Consider the following 22,377-nt stretch of genomic DNA (forward strand, 5'->3'; position numbering starts at 1 on the left):
TAAAACGTGTTTTTAATTTTGTCGCATTGCGTATGTTCTGTCCCTCACGGGCGCACGCGTATAGCACATATAGTTGATCTATGTATGTAGTATCATTCCAGTGCCTCCAAAATGTACGAGCAGTATTTTCATTGATGAGCTGAAGCAGGCTGTTGGAACGGTCAGGCATCCGACGCAAGGGTGTGTGATCGATCTTAAATTAAATGTTATATATATGATAACATATCTTAAATTAAATGTAACCTCGTGTGACAATCACAGCATGATGAGACTGGCAATGCGGGAGCAACTTAACAAGCCCTGAATAATCGTTCGTCCTAATCCGTCGAAATGACAATTGTGTTTGGTAAAATGGGATTTATCGAATGAATGAATGAAGGGCAAGTCTCCACTGTGCGTCCCTTAGTCAGCGGGCTGTATCTCAAAAATCAAGAGAACCTGAAGAACCTGAGAAACCTACAGAAGAGAAAGAGAAGATAATGCAGTGAATCAAAGGCCGGTTGACAGCTGACTGAATATCATTTATTATTTAGTTCTACATACAACTTCATAGGTGGCCAGTAATAATAGAGATTCCTTATATAACCTACTTACATATACTACATCTCTCCCTCTTAAACTTGAAGTTACGGCAAAGCCACAAACATAACATTGTTATGAAATACAATTCAAGAGATAAGCTAACAAAACATAACATAACAGTTTAACACAAATAAACCAAAATGAGTAAGTTAACAACATAAATAATCAAACGGATTGGCCAATTTCTGAGTTCAATTCATTCGTACTCCGATCGGGCGGACGTGTGGAATGAAAGCCCTTTTGCAGCATAAGATGAAGACGATGCAGCAACCACCAGGTACTTCGTCCGTTGCTTTGATGGACGCTACTTAGGCGCCATTCATTTCCTTTCCTCCAACGTTCTTTTAAACGATATATATCCTCGCTAAACTCTCCACTGATAAGTATCGTCTCTTGAGCGAATGATGGAGCCCGATACCATTGTACTAGGCCACCGTAGAACGACCGGATCACAGCCTCGCCGCCGCCCAAGATGCTCATCAACGCTATCAACACGCAGCTACATACAATCGTGCCGTCGTATGAGTCATACCGGGCCGCAGGCTCTTCGCCGCATTTTCCGACATTGCGTGCCCTCCCGCACTCCATACTCATACATTCCGTCTCGTCACCACATGAGGACTCATCCCGGATCGTAGCCTCTATGCCGCTAGCTCGGTATCGGTGTGCCCTACCGCACTGACAGAATTGCGCTGGGTCGTCACACGATGAGTCGCACCGGGCCGCAGCCTCCACGCCGCCGCTCGATGAGTCCCGCCGGGCCACAGCCTCCACGCTGCCGGCTTCGGCTAGGTATTCCCTTCCGCACCCACATAAATGCGCCGGGTCAACACACGGCGTGTCGCTCCGGACCGCAGCCTTAACGCCGCCGGTTCCGGGCCCGCGCCCTCCGTCGCGCCGCCCACGCCTAATACTCAAGGCGCGCATACCACTACCGCTCGATGACTCTCGCCGGGCCACGGCCTTAACGCCGCCGGCTCCAGCTCGGTACTCCCTTCCGCACTCACATAAACGCGCCGGGTCGATACACGGCGTGTCGTGCCGGACTGCAGCCTCAACGCTGCCGGTTCCGGGCCCGCGCCCTCCGCCGCGCCACCCGAGTCGCTCACTCTCGTGGTGCAGCTCCTCAACTACACCACCGCTGCCGCCGCCGCCCGAGGTGCTAACCGGCGCCGCAATCACGCCGCTCACCTCCGCGTGCCTCCCCGCGGCCTCGAGTGTATGAGCCAGGTCAACCTCTTCCTTCTCGCATCCCGTGGGTTCCATGTGTTTGGTTACTAGCTTCACAAGTTGGTCGAATGTCATATCTTCGGGATATGTCGGCGAGCATATATCGCACATTAACAAATACATTGTATTTCCGACAGCAGTAATCAATAACGGCACCTTCATTTACCAAAATGTACTGTTTTATTCGACGAATATACACCGACCACTGTTTGGTTGATACATCAAACGGCTCTAATGTCCCGATATCGATATGCATTTTTCACACACAACTTAACGAATTTAACCCAAAAAACACATAAAAAATTTAAATTTCGTCGCCAATGCAGTGAATCAAAGGCCGGTTGACAGCTGACTGAATATCATTTATTATTTAGTTCTACATACAACTTCATAGGTGGCCAGTAATAATAGAGATTCCTTATATAACCTACTTACATATACTACAGATAAGTTTCAGGGTGGTTTCAGACATGCGTACTCAAGGGAGACTCGACGAGGGTGCGGAGTGTTAGTGTCGGCATCGCGCATGTAACTCCTCTGGAGTTGCAGGCGTACATAGGCTACGGAGACTGCTTACCATCAGGCGGGCTGTATGCTTGCCACCGACGTAGTATTAAAAAAAAGCGTATGCTTCTGCGCGTACACGGTCGTTTCGTGGGTACACGAGCTTACACGCGCGTTACTTTTTCTTACATTTGGTCTATACTTACGAGGTCACACGCGCGCAAGGCTCGGAACCGGTTTATTTTGGTTTTCCTCCGAACTTTTATAAGAACGCGAACGTTGTAAGAACTTTATTGTAACCTAAAAAACGGTTTATTCGACGAGCGACGAGACGGCCGGCCAGCCTCGTGGTATGCCACGTAAACAAACATAGACACCGACATAGGAAGAAAGCGGTTTTCATTGCTCTAAACCGGTTAATTTGACAAGAACTGTATAAAAACTCCTTAAAACTGGTATAAAAATAACGGTTTTTTAGAGCGAAACCGAAATTAAAAGGTTTTGCGCCAAGTACATGATAAGGGTTTGAAATTTAACCGGTTTCCGAGCCATGCAGGCGCGTACGGCTTAGAAGTTTCACACAGTTGTTTCTATAGCCTGGTTCGGTGTGGTACAAAGTACATATTTTGTTTTTGACGATTACCTAATACAATCAGTTGATTGTTTTAATCATTAGCTTATCTAGTTCCGGCATAAATTAATACATGTCAGCGGGGGAGTTATAAACGAATAAATACATACGCCTTTAAGCCCGAAACTTAATACTTTTACTTTATACTTTTGAAACTGCTCGAACATAAAGCTATATTTATAAAATTTACGCTATTAAATAAAATATAATTGAAGTCATTCAGCCCGAGTAGCAACACTAGCAACCAAAACCAGTGGGGGAAACTGCAGCGTTCGGGCGTTCTCGGCTCCGTTCGGCTCATCATTGCTACGAGCAATTATTAGGGTTGGCACAACTTGAGAACTTGCGTTTGCGTGCACGACCACAGATAAGATAATCACTTGAATTTTGACCCTAAATAACCGAAAGGGATAGTTATTAGAAAGGGACAACATAATTCGTCCCTGAATAGCTGACAATGGTTTTGCGCCAAGTACATCGGTTTGGAAATTTAACCGGTTTCGGAGCCTCGTGCGAAGCGTGAATGAAAGAAGTGAATGTGTGTTTAGTTCACGATTATAATCTTCCTCGCGTTATCCCGGCTTTTTGCCACGGCTCATGGGAGCCGCTTGGCAAGTAATCCCAAGAATAGGGATGATGACACGTTGAATTTTATAACAAAATCTAGTAAAATAGATAGCAAATGAGCAATTTATCGCAATAATGTGGTAATTAAAATAATATATGAAAATGATAAAAAAATTTAGGACCTCAAAGTTTCAAAATTAAAGGTTTTTTTTTCCAAAAAGGAATATAGTAAGGGTACCATTCGATTCCTTACATTTTATCCAAAAAAATATTGTATCGCAAATATATACATAAACGCAATATTTCACGGACAAAATCGCAATTTTCATGTTTTTATACTTCAAGATGGGCTCTCAGTGACCGTGACGTCACGTTTGCTTATCGCTTTGTTGGGAGCGTTTCGCGAGTGAAGTACGAGTACGACTGTCGGACTTTGACTATCATTTCTGACTTTTGTATTGCTTTAATCAGGGATCGGAAACCGGTATTTTTTCGTTCTTTGTTAATTATTTCATTTCTAATTGGGCAATCTAATAATACGAAGTCGTTATCTAAAAACACAACAGAGTCCTATATTTTGAGTATAAAATAAACCGAAATATATTTCAAAGTTTTTCCAAAAAAAACCGGTTCCGATCCCTGGCTTTAATGCAATGGGTCCCATATAGACATTTGATTCTAAAAACGAACCTGAACGATTGATACCATTAATAAGAAATTGTCATCTAACCTATTGGCGTATGAAGTAGGAACTAGTTTTTACGAAAGCCGCGTTTTCACTTAGTGTTCTGAGCAAACATTTAGTTTTGAGGAAATGTTTGCTCTAACCATTTAATATTGGACCAAGTGTTCAAATTGTAGTCATTCATGTACCAAATGATTCTTGTTTTCAGCAAAATTGAGAACCGAAACGCCACATCTCACTGCAAAATTTGGAAAAGACTCCCAAAAAACCTCATTAAAAAAGAGGTTTAAAAGAGAAAATGAAAATTTGAACTGTTGGAGCCGCTAGTTTAGGAAACGATTATTTAAGTACGTTACCAGTTTTTGAATAAATACTAATAGTTACGTCGTAATCTTGAATGAAAAAGGAAGCATTTTACAAAATACGCTCGTCTGTAGGAATAAGGACTCTTAACGAACAAACGATTGCTCGCTCAGAACTGTTCAGAACAGTTAGTATAACCGCGGCTAGAACTTCCAAGTCAGAGGGGAAATAACTGTTGTTACTTAGTTTTCATTTTCTTCGTTATTTGTGCAATAATAGTACATTACGATACAAGTACGAAAAATAGGAAATTCGAAACGAGTGGCGATAAATTAAAAACCGACCGAAGGGAGTGTTTTAAATCGACACGAGTTGCGAATTCCCTATTCGCACATGTATCGTACAACGTTTTACAGTACATATGGCCCTTTAAATGTGCGACACAGTAACGTAATATGCTAATTTTCGCACTAGTGCGGTAAAGTAGCACCATATGTACTGTAATAGTACTTTATTGCAGAGGCCGGGAAACGGCAATTCGTGGACGAGTTTCGATTTGGTCGGACGACGCGAAGCGACAAAGACGAATCCACGAATTGCTGTTCCTGGCGAGGCATATATAGGGCTTTTCTACAAACAAGCGAAGGAATAAGGTAAAATAATAAATAAATAAATATTATAGAACATAATTACACAAATTGACTAAGTCCCACAGTAAGCTCAATAGGGCTTGTGTTGAGGGTACTTAGACAACGATATATATAATATATACATATTTATAAATACTTAAATACATATAAAACACCCATGACTCAGGAACAAATATCCATGCTCATCACACGAGTAAATGCCCTTACCAGGATTTGAACCCGGGACCATCGGCTTCATAGGCAGGGTCACTATCCACTAGGCCAGACCGATCGTCATAATAACCATTTAAACATCAAGCATCACTCAAATCGAACTCAAAAACGTCAAAAAACTATTTCCCACTTTAATTCATTTCTTAGGGTTCCGTAGCCAAATGGCAAAAAACGGAACCCTTATAGATTCGTCATATCCGTCTGTCTGTCCGATTATGTCACAGCCACTTTTTTCCGAAACTATAAGAGCTATACTGTTCAAACTTGGTGAGTAGATGTATTCTATGAACCGCATTAAGATGTTTACACAAAAATAGAACAATAAAACAATAAATTTTGGGGGTTCCCCATACTTAGAACTGAAACTCAAAAAATCTTTTTTCATCAAGCCCATACGTGTGGGGTATCTATGGATAGGTCTTTAAAAATGATATTGAGGTTTCTAATATAATTTTTTTCTAAACTGAATAGTTTGCGCGTCAGACACTTCCAAAGTGAAAAATGTGTCCCCCCCCCCCTGTAACTTCTAAAATAACAGAATGAAAAATCAAAAAAAAAAATATATGATATACATTACCATGCAAACTTCCACCGAAAATTGGTTTGAACCAGATCTAGTAAGTAGTTTTTTTAATACGTCATAAATGGTACGGAACCCTTAATGGGCGAGTGCGACTCGCACTTGGCCGCTTTTTTAAAAGTCAAAGGCACAAGTTATTCTGCCATTCAGTACCATTCAATATTCGTTCATTCAATATAATTGTGTATTATAAGCTGTATGTCCACGTATGAGATCCTTAAGAAATATTTACTTACTTATTTCAGTATGCAGCGAATGCGTTCATACGTTCCCGTATGCCACATGGTAGTGAATGACATGCAAGTTTTTGAGAGCTTGTAAATTAACAAAGCAGTTGCATTATTGTCTCTAAATATAGACGGCCTCAAGCATTCTTTGACAATGTTGGCAATTTTCATACGCATTGGAACGAATTCTATAACGAATGGGGAAAAGTCGTTTACTTCCTTATTGAGTAGTCCCATTTATATACCTAATACTATGGGGAAGAAACCTACCATTATTTAGCAGAGATCTATAGCACAGTTAAACTAAGAAAGTGTATACTAGAAATTTATTCAGTGTTTACATGAGAACTGTTATTGACCGACTGACATACATAAAAGTAAACAAACAATTTATAGAACCGTTGCTACACAAATACAAATTTGACAGGGTGCCGTCTACTGCCAGTACTGTGGCCCCTTAAAATAGGCGTAACCAGATTCTACAAATATCACATTAACATAATATTTCAATACATCCTACATATAATGCAATATCTGCAAGATTTTTTTCATCACACGTGCTCGAAAAAGATCTTATTTCATGCAGGTAGGGCTGCCATCTCGAATTTCGCCAAACCCGAACAAAGATTCAAAAAACCCGGACATTTGGCGTAAATCGCATTTTTTTCCCGGACGTGTCTGAAAATAATATTTTTTAAAAACAAGACCTTTAATTTTACATGTAGTTTTAATGTGCTTGTGCTCCCCCGGCCGGCCTCCAAACTAGGACAAATCCGGGAAAACCCGGACGGATGGCAGCCCTACATGCAGGTATACTGAAGGACAAAGGCCTATATTGTTCCCGTGGGAGTTATGGATTGTGAAAAAAAAAGGTTTTTTGCTTTTTTTTGCTAGTAATTCATACGAATTAACTAGGTATCAATGACTTTTACTTTTAAAATATTAACGTTTATAATTTAGTACTTTATTCATGTTTAAAAATATTTAATTTGATTAATTTAATAGCCGTTCAAAATATTTTTACACAATTTTCAACTGTGCCTTCGATTCCTAAACTCTCAAAACATGACAATATGGCGGACAAATGTTAAAATGTCACCGTATTTAAGAATTATTTCGCTTAAAATTTAGTTTTTTCTTCGCAAGAGTGATGAAAAACATTGTGTATAACTCCAGGGGCAAGAATATTGTTACTGCCTGTGGCTGTCGTGAATATATAGACTCTCGTACAATATTTCACTTATCCCCCTCGTTGCTCAATGTACTATTAACTGACCGAAGCGTTAGCGAAGGTCTCCATTTTGACTCCGGCATTTTGTTTTCGTATGTCCGGATGTCCTCTACAGGTCGCAATTCATAACCGATTCTCAAGAAATCATGTGACCAGATTCTATGATTAAATAGATTTTTGTCGATCCAGTTTTGGATATTTTTCAAAATGCGGAAATTGGCATAAAGGACTTTTTAGACCCGGGTACGTCCTTAAACTACGTCCAAAAGAGAGGTATGGGCATTGTGAATGTCATCTCGCTTTGTGTGGTAGGGCACAGCGCAGCGGATGTCATTCCAGATCTAGAGCAGAGCCCAACTGGGGAAGTACCTCCACATTACAGAAAACCGCAGCCAAATAACATTAGACCCTACTCATAGTGTTGTGTTCCTGCCGGTGAGTAAGGTTGCCAGAGGTCAAGGGGGGGGGGGGGGGGGGGGGGGCTCGGTTAGCAACGCGCATGTAACTCCTCTGGAGTTGCAGGCGTACATAGGCTACGGAGACTGCTTACCATCAGGCGGGCCGTATGCTTGTTTGCCACCGACGCAGAATAAAATAAAATAAAAGCGTCAATAGCGTCTATTATGAGTTCACTGTGTTAACGATTTAACGAACTAAGTATTTTTCACTGTTACATTTACTAAGCTTAAGGCGAGGTCTACAGCTTAGAGAACCTCTTGTTCAAATAAACCAGTGGCTTTGTGACCTGTAGACCTCGTCGACATAGCTTAAAACTGAATAAATAAATGGCTCCGTAATAACACTATAATTTTTTTACGTGATGATATAGTTAATACAAAGATTAACGAACTGATAGCGTGTGGATAAGATTTGCAGCTAATCAGTTACATTTCTTCGGTTGCATAACATACAAACACAAATAGAATAGTTATTTGTTTTATAAGGGACAAAGTTGTTGTTTAAGCGCTCGTGATAATATTGATACCCGAGCAAGCGAAAGATTCTAAAATTCGAGAAGTGGAATCTTGGGCGTTACGAGTTTCAATGCACGAGGGTTAAACACTCTTTTTTTTTTAATACTACGTCGGTGGCAAACAAGCATACGGCCTGCCTGATGGTAAGCAGTATCCGTAGCCTATGTACGCCTGCAACTCCAGAGGAGTTACATGCGCGTTGCCGACCCTAACCCCTCCCACCATCGTTGAGCTCTGGCAACCTTACTCACCGGCAGGAACACAACACTATGAGTAGGGCCTAGTGTTATTTGGCTGCGATTTTCTGTAAGGTGGAGGTACTTCCCCAGTTGGGCTCTGCTCTAGATCTGGAATGACATCCGCTGTACTGTGCCCTACCACACAGAGCGAGATGACATTCACAATGCCCATACCTCTCTTGTGGACGTAGTTTAAGGACACCCGGGTCCAAACTCTCCCACTCTCCCACCCCACCCACTCTTCCCCACTTTACTGAAACACACAATTATTCACCACACCAACACGAGGAGGAAAAAATCAAACCAAATCAAATCCAAGTGAACACAATAAAAAATATATCATTCAAAATCACCATTTAAATGTAAATTCTACCAGCTATGCAGCTGACATGAGGAAGCAACTCATAATTTGCATCTGATAACGTTGCCCCACATGTGGATAAAATGCAACTTTCTCATTCGTTTTTGAACAATCAAAAGGGCCTTTGTAAAAAAAATTCACCACACCAACTTGGTGACGTGACGTTTCGTTACCAGGCATAAATGAAATATAGGATAAAACACGAGTCGGTTTCACTTACAAATACTACAATTTGGTTAGCAGTAGCCTTCACACTGTGTCGTGACACGTCGTGAGGACTAGGGAATACCAGAAGAATTATTATTATTATTATTTATTTATTCATAAAACAATATTTACATTGTGTTTGAATTATAATTATTATAAAACTACTTAAAACTACATGAACAAAAACAACAAACATGCAACTAATATTAAAATTAAGACATAAAAACACGAAAAGTAACAAAATGGGAATTAGGATTTAATTACAATATAAATGTAGGATGTCAAATTGTTAATTTAGAAAATAAAAACTAGAATTATCAATAAGATGACACGAAAAATACAGATAAAATAGGAAATAATTTAGGTCGCAATTCTCAACTGAATCTCGTGAAATTTTGTTAGCAGGTTCAGTAGCTACATATAATTTTTCTGTCGTTTCGTTTTTTGTAAAATGTTTTAAAAGGTGGAAATTGGCACACCTAAAGGACTTAAGTGCGATTAAGGTTTCTGGCATTTTAGACCATTATGAGTACGCTGTGAAAATGGCTCAACGAAGTATTTTATTGTTTTTACATGTTTTAAACTTATGGTACAAGCTATGCGAACGTAGGAGTGGATGTGGTGTTTACTGCAAAGGTTTCAATGTATCATCCGTTGCCTGATACGAGAGATAAACCACCTACGAACAATGGTTTGAAATTCTTTCACTGTCATATGTTGCACATTGAAGAGTTTTGGTATGTAGATATAAACGGATGGAGGAATTGTGGGAAACGTCTTGCATGAGGCGTTGTTTTGAAGGACGCGGAAAATCCTTTTACTACGGATCGATGCGAAAACGGGAGAATTTATTGTTACGATGTATTACTCGTATATTATATGTCACTAGCTGTAGGGTCGGCTCTTTGTCATTTGTCACCATGACAGTCACGTTCTAACAAGTATGTAAGCGCGAAAGTGACGGGCATAGTGACAAGTGATAAAAATAGAATACTGCCACCGCTGAGCCCAAAGTTATATAATCGAATTAATAAAATAAATGATATCGTCGGTTATATACGAGTGTAAACCTGCTAAATCCATTTTTGAAATTTATTTATTTTTAACTTATTTAGTAGGTACAAATTTCTCTGTTTTTAAAAATGGATTTGGCAGGTTTACAATCATAACCGACGATATTATAAATTAACACTTAAAGTATGTAAGTCAAAACTTACTACATTAGCTGGAGATCTGTATTACACTCTCTCTCACGAAGGGTATAAATCTAATTTGCCTTTACTCTATTTAATAGTTCTTGTTAAATGTTCCTTTGTGAGGTGAAACTAAATATATATCTTATTATATTTTTTATTCTGTTATCTCGTGGCTACCTTGAGGATAAACAATTAGCGAACTGAGAGAGTTAGTTTCGGACAGCAGCTGGCTTGTTGGGAATTGGAATAAGGGCTTCTTGTACATTACCAGGGGGGCGACACTCCTCCTTTCGGGCATTCCCGGCCCCTGTCGGCTCAGCATTGCTCCGAGCAATTATTAGGGTTGGCACAACTTGACCTCCCTATGCGTGCACGGCCACAGATAAGATAATTACTTGAATTTCAACAACCCTAAATAGCCGAAAGGGATAGTGCCATACATTTAAAAGGGACAACACGATTCGTCCCTGAATCGCTGTCAAACTTCGGTTTGTACGGTAGTACTATTATTTATTGTGACATTACTTTTAATACTGACCTTTGTGCGCTTTATTTTTCAGTTCACATCAGTCAGTTTTATTGGGATTATTATTATTATGAGACCGCCTTGCACTTGGCCGAATTACCGAAATTAGAAGACAGAACCACAGGATATCACCATTCTCGTAATTAGTTTTATCATGGCCGATTAAATCAGATTTCCAGCATTTGGTGGATACCTAGATAGAGTTTCCTATTCTGTACAGGCGCCGTTAGATATATCGGAGCGGCCGAGGTGCTCACAAATATCTGAACACGCCTCTATTATCAAAGCGTTAGAGTGCGTGTCCAGATATTTGTGAGCACCTCGGTCTCTCCGATATATCTGATAGCGACTGTACAATATAAAGCTCAATTTCACTGTATCGTATGTCCCAAAAATCGTCCACTGAATAACGAAAAATAAAAGGAGGTTGTGAGCCAGCCGTCCATGCCTTACGCACGTACCTCTTAAATTCATCTTGTGATGTGCTGGTCAAAATTGATGTTCGAAACGCATTCAACTCGGTAAATAGGGATACCTTGCTGACAGAAATAAAGAACAACATACCCGAAATTTATAACTACCTTTTGCATTGCTATGCTGACCCTACCAAATTAATTTACCGCGATAATATGATATCTTCAGAAGTCGGCTGCCAGCAAGGTGATCCTCTCGGGCCGGCAATATTCAGTTTGGCCATTAATCCAATTATTCAAAATTTAAAATCAAAATTTAACGTTTGGTATTTAGACGACGGAACCCTGGGAGGCGACCTCGAATCCGTGCTATCAGACCTTTCGACCATTAAATCAAAATTTGAAACAATTGGCTTAGACCTAAACTATAGCAAATGTGAACTTTTTATTCATAACGCCTCTTTAAATCTTCTGGATGTAAAGCAAAAATTTGATTTCCTTACACCAAACATTAAAATAATAGACAAAAGCTCTCTTTGCCTCCTTGGGTCTCCTATTTTTGAAGAATCCTATTCAAATTTCATTTCCGACACAACTTCTAAATTCCAAAATTATGAAAGTCGTCTTCTCGAAATTAGTCCGCATTTCGCTTTATCTATTATTAAATTCTGCCTCTTTGTACCAAAATTAATGTATGTACTTCGCTGTTGCTCTTTCTCAAAATTTCAAAATTTGTTAATACCTTTAGACGACATTATCAAAAATAATTTGGAATCGATTTTGAACTTGCAGCTTAGTGAAGAGTCCTGGACCCAGGCATCCCTTCCCATTCGTCACGGTGGGATAGGGATCCGCAAAATTTCTAGTGTTTCTACCCCGGCGTTTTTATCTTCCGTTCATAGCTCAGCAATTCTCGTAGGCAAAATCCTAAGGGCCTGCCCTCCAAACTATGAGATTGCTGGCTTAACGGAGTCTAAAAACGCCTGGTCCATTGCCTGCCCGGGTAAGGATTTTCCCGAAAATCTAAATTCCCAAAGGACCTGGGATGACATCCATTGTAAAATTATCTATGACTCTCTCTTAAGTCGCAGCATAGGTTCCTCACGCGCCAGACTCTTAGCAGCGGGTACGAAGGAATCCGGAGCCTGGCTGCACGCGTTTCCTTCGGTACACACAGGCACATTTTTGGAACCGCACACTCTGCGCGTTGCAACCTGCCTGCGACTCGGCGTCCGGGTCTGTGCTCCACATAGGTGCCCCTGCGGCACTGATGTCGACGCCCTCGGACACCACGGGCTCTCCTGCCAAAGGAGCGCCGGCCGCTTCTCTAGACACGCCGCGCTTAACGATATTCTCCGCCGGTCTCTTGCCAGCGTGAACGTGCCAGCTCTTCTTGAGCCAGCTGGTATTGTAAGAGACGATGGTAAGAGACCGGACGGAATGTCACTAATTCCGTGGAAGATGGGACGGGTGCTGGTGTGGGACGCCACATGTGTAGACACTCTAGCCCCGTCTCATCTCCACGGCACAACTGCAAAACCCGGCGCGGCGGCAGAGGCGGCCGTAAAATTAAAAAAGATCAAATATAGGGGTCTCGGCCCCGAATACGATTTCGTACCTTTTGGCGTCGAGACCCTTGGCCCGTGGGGTCCGAATGCATCTACACTATTTAAGGAATTAGCCAAAAAAATAGAAGACGCTACCGGTGATCGTAGAGCTGGCAGCTTCCTCGCACAGAGAATAAGTATTGCGATACAACGAGGAAATGCTGCCAGCATCTACGGCACCATGCCGCAGGGGGATAGTTTTTAATTATTTATTTTAAGATTAGTTTTATTTATTTTTAGATTTAGATTTTAAGTTTTATATGTATTAAGTTCCTTGTTCAATGTATAGTTAATACCTTTAAAATTGTAGAATAAAATTAGACGTTATATAAAAATATTTTGCTACAGCAACATTGCTCCTATCTGACTTTGTCTATTCAACTTTGGGAACAAATAAAATCATTTTTATAACGAGTCTAAATACATTTTTGTCGGGACAAGTTGTGATTTCATATTTTTCCCGCCCAGAGGGAATCCACGTACCACGTTCGACGTCTTGCCTCCCTGTCACACTTAAGTACGAAATTACGAGTGCGACAGAGGGGCAACATGTCGAACGTTCGCGGTAGGCCTTCAGAATAGACTAGCGAAAAAAATTTACCGCACAATAAAAATCTTCCCATAAAGCAATCGATAAGTCTAACCTTGCTATTGAAAAACGTAAACAAAACCTTTGCACCCAGTAGTGCGTATATGTAAATTAGCTGAATATATTTATAGTTAGAGTTAAATAAATTTAACAGCTGTTATTGCAATTTGTATATTATTTCATATGCGGTAAAGTCGCTATTTGGTAAGAAAATGTAGCTACAAATATCATTTTTACCACTCGAAAGACCAGATGTTTCTATGAGAGAAACAATAAGGAACATAACGCAAATTTTGTGTTTTTTATTCATGTCAGCTGGTAAAATGGCTCGTCGCTTAAAAGTTAAATACCGATATTTTGAACATTCTGTCACGTCGAATGTCACTGAAATTACCTGTCACGTCGAATGATGACTATGACAGTTAATATTTATATGCAGAAGCTGTCATGTAAAATGTTTATACATAGTTATTTGTTTTACAAGGGTGCAAAGTTGTTGTTTAACCGCTCGTGCTAATATTGATACCCGAGCAAGCGAAAGATTCCAAAATTGAACCACGAGCGTAGCGAGGATCCTTGAGCGTTCATGCGAGGGTTTCAAAGCATGAGGGTTAAACAAACTTTGCGTCCTAACTATGAAACACCAAAAAAAAAACAAATTAATTCCGAATGAACTTAATAAAAAATGTATAATTCATAATCATTATTTAAACGCCAATTTCACCAGCTAACATAAGGAAACAACTCAAAATTTGCCTCTGATTACTTTGCCCCACATGTGGATAAAATAATCGAATTTTGAGTTGTTTCCTTATGTTAGCTTAGCTGGTAGAACTGGCTTTTAAATGATATTTTTTTATTACGTTTATTTGGATTTGATTTTTTTGGTATTTCATAGTTAGTATTTTCCTCGCGTTGGTGTGGTGAAAAATTGTGTGTTTCACTCGGAGGCAAAGTTTGCTTAACCAATTTTGGAATCTTTCGCTTGCTCGGGTATCAATATTAGCACGAGCAGTTAAACAACAACTTTGCCCCCTTGTAAAACAAATAACTATTTCGTTGACCTTGTTTTTGGTACCCAAAAAATATGACGGAGTTGAGCTGCTTGTACGAGATTTGACTCAGATGTCAGTTCACTGCTGAGTGACGTTAGTCCGTCGACTGTGGTCAACCGGCCCTAAGTCAATCCTTGACTCCTGCCGCCATCTTGGCGAGGTCACATCGTTTTATCTCACTTGGTTATCATCTAATTTGTTTATGTTTATCATCTAGCTTGTTAAGAGTCCGTCTAAGCTAACTTTGCGCCGATTGAAATAGAACAAAGTGAGGGAGTATCATTATGAACCTCATATTTTCATAGAAAATTGACATCAAAAAAAAGCGGCGGCCAAGTGGATATGACGTTTGAGTTTCAATCCGGAGGTCGCGGGTTCAAATCCTGGCTCGTACCAATTAGTTTTTCGGAACTTATGTACGAAATATCATTTGATATTTACCACTAGCTTTTCTGTGAAGGAAAACATCGTGAGGAAATCTGCGAAGATATTCAAAGGTATGTGAAGTCTCCAACCCGCATTGGGCCAGCATGGGGACCATAGCCCGAGCCCTCGCATGAGAGGAGGCCTGTGCCCAGCAGTGGGACGTATATAGGCTGAATTATTATCATAATCTATTATTACAAATGCGAGACCCTGATATGATATTCGGATTTTTTATTAGGTATATTAGCTAATTAATTACACGAGTACACAAGTAATAAGGTAAATGAACACCGAGGTTGGAAGAAGGTTAAAATAATGAACGGAAGCGACCTCTAAGAGGACGCTGTAGCCTACAGACGCGTAAGTTGCGGAAAGTTTAAAAAATACCGGCCAAGTGCGAGTCGGGACTCGCGCACGAAGGGTTCCGTACCATTACGCAAAAAAACGGCAAAAAAAAACACGTTTGTTGTATTGGAACCTGAATATTTATTTTATTCTGATTTTAGTACCTATTTTTTGTTATAGCGGCAACAGATATACATCAGCTGTGAAAATTTCAACTGTTTAGCTATCACGGTTCTTGAGATTAAGCCTAGTGCCAGACAGACAGACGTACAGTAGAGTTTTAGTAATAGGGTCCCGTTTTTTACCCTTTGGGTACGGAGTCCTATAAAAGAAAAAGAAAAACAGAAAAAAATCAGTGTTGCTAATTTGGACATTGAATATTTCAAATACAAACGCCCTCACTCGAAATAAAAGCAGTTTTAAATCTATGATAATAATCGTTTTTAAAATAGTTATGACAATAGGATAAAAATAGACATTATTTACTGTTTCTATTTTTCAATATTTACTTATCTGTACAATACCTATTTGCACGAAGATAATTCTACTTAGAAACAAAATGGTGACGTATGACTTGATAAAATTACGAAAATCACGTTTAGAGATAAGCTTTTTTCGCGGGTTTTTGGTGTAGTAAACGAAATATGTAATTTTTAACCAGATGATGAAGAAGGGTAGATCCATACGGTGTGTTTTAGGGTTCCGTACCTCAAAAGAAAAATATAACGGAACCCTTAGGGAACATATCCAATAGGCTGTAAGTTGTGACTAATTTTTACAATTTTATACCATACTACTCCCGTCGTTGCCCGTATTAATTCATAAATAAGGGTTTAAATGGTTTCTTTGCAAACGGAAACGAAAGTCGCTAACTCGTCGCAAACGCTAAACTCTGCGCGCCATATTTGAATATAGCTTGAAAAGGTACGAAAACTCCCTAGAGGATATAATTCTACGTACCCCAAGTTATTCACAGACAAGACTCTGAACCGGATTATAAAATACCGGTTTTATTTCTGTTTTCCTCCGAACTTATAAGAACGCGAACGTTTTTAAGAACTTTACTGTAACCTAAAAATTCGGTTTATTCGACGAGCGACGAAACGGCCGGCCGGTCTGTTGGTGTGCCATGTAAACATAGACACCGACATAGGAAGAAACCGGTTTTTATTTCTCTAAACCGGTTAATTTGACAAGAACTGTCCTCTTAAAAACAGGTATAAAAGTAACGGTTTTAAGAGCGAAACCGAAATGAAAAGGTTTTGCCCCAAGTACATGATAACGGTTTGGAAAATTAACCGTTTCCGAGCCTTGTTGACAGAAGCTAGTCACAAATAGATCAATATTGTGTTAGAATACATGTTTACCAAGTTGTTATTGCTACTTATCGACCTGATTGACCTCTCGATGCTTATAATTTCAGCCATTAATCCATAACTATCTTATCTGTGCTAATGCAACCAATAACATGTGTTTCAATCGTTATAATCTTTTGTAAAGGAATAGTTGGAATACCTACTCGTATATTATTGTGGTACATTCAACTTTAAAACAAGTTGAACTTCAGACAAAGATATACGGTGTAACACGAGGAACCCGAAAGATTTAACCACGCTTTTTTGAGGCCAAGACAAGGAAAAAAATTTATATGAGTTTAAGTAAATTTCGCCAAAAAAAAGAAGAAGAAGTTGGTGGCCTAGCGGTAAGAGCATGTGACTTTCAATCCGGAGTTCGCGAGTTCAAATCCCGGCTCGTACCAATGAGTTTTACGGATTCGGAACTTATGTACGAAATATCATTTGTTATTTACCAGTCGCTTTTCGGCGAAGGAAAACATTGTGAGGAAACTGGACTAATCCCAACAAGGCCTAGTTTACCCTCTGGGTTGGAAGGTCAGATGGCAGTCGCTTTCGTAAAAACTAGTGCCTACGCCAAATCTTGGGATTAGTTGCCTAGCGGACCCCAGGCTCCCATGAGCCGTGGCAAAATGCCGGAAAAACGCGAGGAAGACTAGAAATAAATTTCGCCAAAAAATGTTTTTTTTTTTTTTTCAAATTTTTGAATGTATTCATGTTTAAGTATGTTGTTTTGTGTAGGTACATAAAAAGTTAAGATTATGGTAAAACTGACACTGAAAATGAATTTTTACGATTATTTTTTTGTAAAACCTACTTTTTGCAAAGGTTACTTGTCACTTTGACATCTATCTTCTTCCTCGCGTTGTCCCGGCATTTGCCACGGCTCATGGGAGCCTGGGGTCCGCTTGACAACTAATCCCAAGATTTGGCGTAGGCACTAGTTTTTGCGAAAGCGACTGCCATCTGACCTTCCAACCCAGAGGGTAAACTAGGCCTTGTTGGGATTAGTCCGGTTTCCTCACGATGTTTTCCTTCACCGAAAAGCGACTGGTAAATATCAAATGATATTTCGTACATAAGTTCCGAAAAACTCATTGGTACGAGCCGGGGTTTGAACCCGCGACCTCCGGATTGCAAGTGGCACGTTCTTACCGCTAGGCCACCAGCGCTTTTTTAACACTTTGACATCTATCAATAAGGATATTTAGACTACGCCCCATAATGGCATCATCGCCGTTTCAATCCATCAAAAAGACTGGTAGAAAATGCCTTAAGGCATTAAGTCCGCCATACTTTAACGGTACGGTACTTTTTTTTATTGTGCAATAAAGTTTAAAATAATAAAAAGGCGTTTTGCCCGGCAAGGGCGCAACCTAAAGGTTATGGCGCCTTCGCTCAAAACGATGCTGCCATATCTTTGTCCTTTAATCTATATAAAGCTCAGTAAATGGGATTTATCATACAAACCACTGCATCCAGTTGATATTTCTTTTATTACATCGATACACCGTATTAACTAAGATCAAATCGTACATAACATCGGTCGACGGCATTCCGCCAAAATCTGACAGTTCTCTATATAAAACTAAAATGACCATAAACACAACAACCAAAAAGTATAAAGCCCGGTGCATACTACACGTTATTATCAGTATAAGGCCACATACAGGATATTAACTATTGTGATGCTTACATCTATTAGATCCTATTACTTATTGTTATTTTTTTAATTCCAGTATGGCCGACAACACATCGAAGTGGCAAAGAAGCTGCAGCGCAACGACAGCTCGGACGACGAGGAGCCCCCCGTGCCGGACGACAAGCCGCCGTCCGCCATCTTTAAGGAGAACGGCATCAACGGTCAGTGCCCACTCTGCCCACTTTTTCCAAATATCGATACCATAGTGCACACTCGTACTAATTTAAAAAAAATGTAATAGTACGGGGCAAAAATGGATATATTTATGTTAAGGAGACAACAATAGCTTTAAACTTACAATACGACAACAAGATTTTAAAAAACCGGACAAGTGCGAGTCGGACTCGCCCACCGAGGATTCCGTACATTTTTTTGTATTTGTTGTTATAGCGGCAACAGAAATACATCATCTGTGAAAATTTCAACTATCACGGTTCATGAGATACAGCCTGATGACAGACGGACAGCGGAGTCTTAGTAATAGGGTCCCGTTTTACCCTTACGGGTACGGAACCCTAAAAAAAAGCCAATTACAGGAACTCGCAGGTAGATACAAAATATTCTAAAAAAAAGTAATGCTAATAGCACTTACGCACCCTACAAAGAGAGAAAAATATAAACACAATTGAAAATGAAAATAGAAGCCTTACAAATAGACCCTAATATTAGGTTCCGAACAACTTATTAGTTTACAAGCTCCCAAAGTCTAAGTGGACGCTCGAAGCGGAGCGTTCGGCGGGGCGTGCAGCGTGGCGTCGGGCTCACAAGTGCTGTGAGCAGCGTGCACTGCGGCCGCTCCTATACGTTTGCATTTGTTTAACATGCACGCCGCACGCCCCCGCTGCACTCCCAACTCCAGCGTCCACTCGGGCCTTACACTAACTGAGGTCTCGGAGTTCAAAAGAGGAAAACAACATAAAGTAGTTTATCAGAGATGTTAATGCTGATAAAACATATTTTAATGTACCAATATTTATATTGTACCAAATGATATTTTATGCAACTGTAATTTACTTGGTGTACAAAGTGCACAAAAGAAAATGATTGCAACGAATATTTCCGCGTAATTAGAACGAGTCTGAACGAAAGCATTGATATGATATGATACTCGTAACCCTTGACCGCGAAAGCAGTCAGCTGATACGCGCGACTAATACAGCCCAATACCAACCTTGGTACATTCCGACAACGTTCACAATGACGCCGCATTGGCGCACACGCTACGTGTGGCGTTTAAAGGGTTAAACAGCTTATTTGTAAAAAAAAAAATTGACCCGCTGGTGGTAGTGGGTATAACGTCCGACTTTCAATTCGGAGCTCGCGGGTTTAAATACTTTAAATCCTGGCTCGAACCAATGAGTTTTCGGAACTTATGTACAGAATATCATTTGATATTCACCACTAGCTTTTCGGTGAAGGAAAACATCGTGAGGAAACCTGCATACATCCACGAAGAAATTCTAAGGTTTATGTGAAGTCCCCAACTCGCATTGGGCCAGCGTGGGGACTGTAGCCCAAGCCCTCTCGCGGATGAGATGAGGCCTACATTTTTTGTGTCACTCGTTGCCCAACCCTGGGATTACTTTAGAAGAAAAACACTTAAAATCCTGATTTTTTGGAGTTCCTTATTCGTTTTGAAAGACCTATCCAACGATTAAAAAAAATTGTATTTGGAGGTACCCTAAAAAATGTTTTTCTACTTTTTATTTAACCGTTCAGTCGCCATGCATGATTCATGTATCCCTGCCTAATTGCATCTTTCTTGCACTAACAATCACAGATTAAAGCGTTAACGGACATGGCGAAACTATAACGGTTTCTAGGTGACTACGCAACCCTAAAAACAGACGACCGCTGCCCGTATTTGAGACATTAGAAACACGTGACGGTTATCTCAATTCAACTAATGCTTACATATGTCAAGGACGTTGCATAACGTTGCATTGTTTAACCAATTGCCTCGGTAAATCGTTCACGTATTTTACATAAATCTTTGTAATCCAACTCGACTATTTGTAATGCTGTTGATGCCCCATATAAAATAAAATTAAACTTCACTTGTAAGTCTTGTAACTGACTAACTAAACTACGTCTTTTAATTGTTTCGAGCAGAAATGTTTAAAAAAATTAAGTTTAAGTTAGCGCTCTCTTAATACCACGCGCCCGGCGTCGGCATGACGATAAGCGGTTCTAGGTAATAACTATTAAAGAAAAAATAATTAAAACCCCATACGCCATATGCCAACAAAATAAATTTTATACTAAAACGCCTGACATAATTTTGGAAAAAAGCTTATACTCTTCAAACTGCTGGATCGATTTCTATGAAATATAGCTAAGAACCATTGCAATAAAACTCGCTTTCAGGTAAAATAACCCGCATCGAAATTGGTCCTCCCGTTGGAGAGCTACGATGCCACAGTCAGACAGACAGACAATGGGGTCAAATATATAACATCCATTTTTTGCGTCGGGGGTTAAAAATCCCTAAGTATTTAGGATTCCATTCCATAGAAACGGAACTCTTATAAGTATAAGGGTTTCGTTTTTCTTAATCTATTGTCAAGTAACAGTACTGATAAACCCGCTGCTTGACGCTAGATGTCGACTACGAAAATAATAAGCGTTTTAATAATAATCTACTTCTTCTCTCGATCCTGTTACACCCTGCTGGGGTATAGGGCTCGAACCATTTTCTTCCACTGACTCCGGTCCTGGGCAGCTTGGGTAACCTCCTCCCACCCTATCCCCAATACACCAATTCTTGCTGAACGGCGCCAAGTAAATTTACGGCGACCATGTTTCCGTTTTCGGGGCATCTTCCAGGTCAGGCCCACTTTTGGATTGGTCAGGGCTACTAGTGAATATTAAAGTTAAATCTGGTTAAGACAAAAACTTATAAATCCTGTTTGAGATAAGTTAAGGAAAACTTAACAGCCTATTCTACACAAAAGTTATTTTTTCTAACGCGAGAAATTAAATGTATACCGGAATAGACGAAAAAGGCTAGCTATGGTGTTGAAGATCAACTGATTGTATTTCATACAATACAAATAATAATTAGAGCCTGATAACTCTAAATATGTATTCTATTATTAAACATTTGGAGTGCCTCAAGGTTCGCCTTGGACCTCTGCTATTTCTATTAAAAGTAAACAACCTTCCTGACGTGACACATTCAAAATGCATTTTATTCATGATGACATATCAATTATAATGTCAAGTAATCAATCAGAAACACAAGTAAATCATGAATCCGGCATAAATAATGCAATAGAATCCAGAGTAATGTACCTTGAAGGAGTCAATCTCCAAGTTAATTTAGAAATAACTGCGTATTAAGATCTAGTCGTTCTAGTCAATCTACAATTTTCTTATAAACTACAATAGACGTTTATGGCTATAGCATGACCTAATTAAAATTTGACGGCCCCCAACCCCACGGCAGACCAAAAAAGCGATGACTCGATGTCGTGAAAGCAGATATGAGCGTAAACGGGCTCACATGACAGGACGCCCAGGATCGTGCAAAGTGGAGGAAAGCAAGTAGGAAAGCGGACCCTGGCAAAGGCTAACGTTAGGTAGAAGAAGAATTACAACGTTTAGAGATCAGCGTAGAACGTTTGATCACAAAACTCTCATAGCTACTTATTACGGTCACGAAGATGTCGAAGCAATTCTCACATATGGGCTCATGATCTGGGGCAATGGGACAGATATCGTCAGAATGTTTCGAAGCCAATAAAAATGTATTCGTGTATTGTACATACCTTACGAGTTGTGTAAACCTATGTTTGTTATAAATTCTGCCATAACAATGCTGGTATGTTTTGTCAATAGCCTAATTTGTAAAACTGCGCCCTAAATTGTGGACATATACATCAGAAGTACAAGTAAACCATTGCTATTGTCAGTTCTGTGTATTTAAATGTTAATGAGAATACTGTTTTAGGTAGATTTTTGTAAGATTGTTTCGTAA

At 39.9% G+C, this 22,377-nt stretch overlaps 1 protein-coding gene across 3 annotated transcripts in view; it reads left to right on the forward strand.

Annotated features, from left to right (window-relative positions):
• The window catches only part of LOC133531470 (glycerol-3-phosphate acyltransferase 4), a 56,981-nt gene that overhangs the window by 12,210 nt on the left and 22,394 nt on the right, over positions 1–22,377 (forward strand). For all 3 annotated transcript variants that reach the window (XM_061869716.1, XM_061869715.1, XM_061869714.1), the window contains exon 2: positions 18,436–18,559. In XM_061869716.1, the coding sequence (XP_061725700.1) occupies positions 18,436–18,559 (124 nt within the window). The remainder of the gene's footprint in view (positions 1–18,435; positions 18,560–22,377) is intronic.

The sequence above is a fragment of the Cydia pomonella genome, chromosome 25 (assembly GCF_033807575.1).
Source record: "Cydia pomonella isolate Wapato2018A chromosome 25, ilCydPomo1, whole genome shotgun sequence".
NCBI classification, from domain to species: Eukaryota; Metazoa; Arthropoda; class Insecta; order Lepidoptera; family Tortricidae; genus Cydia; species Cydia pomonella.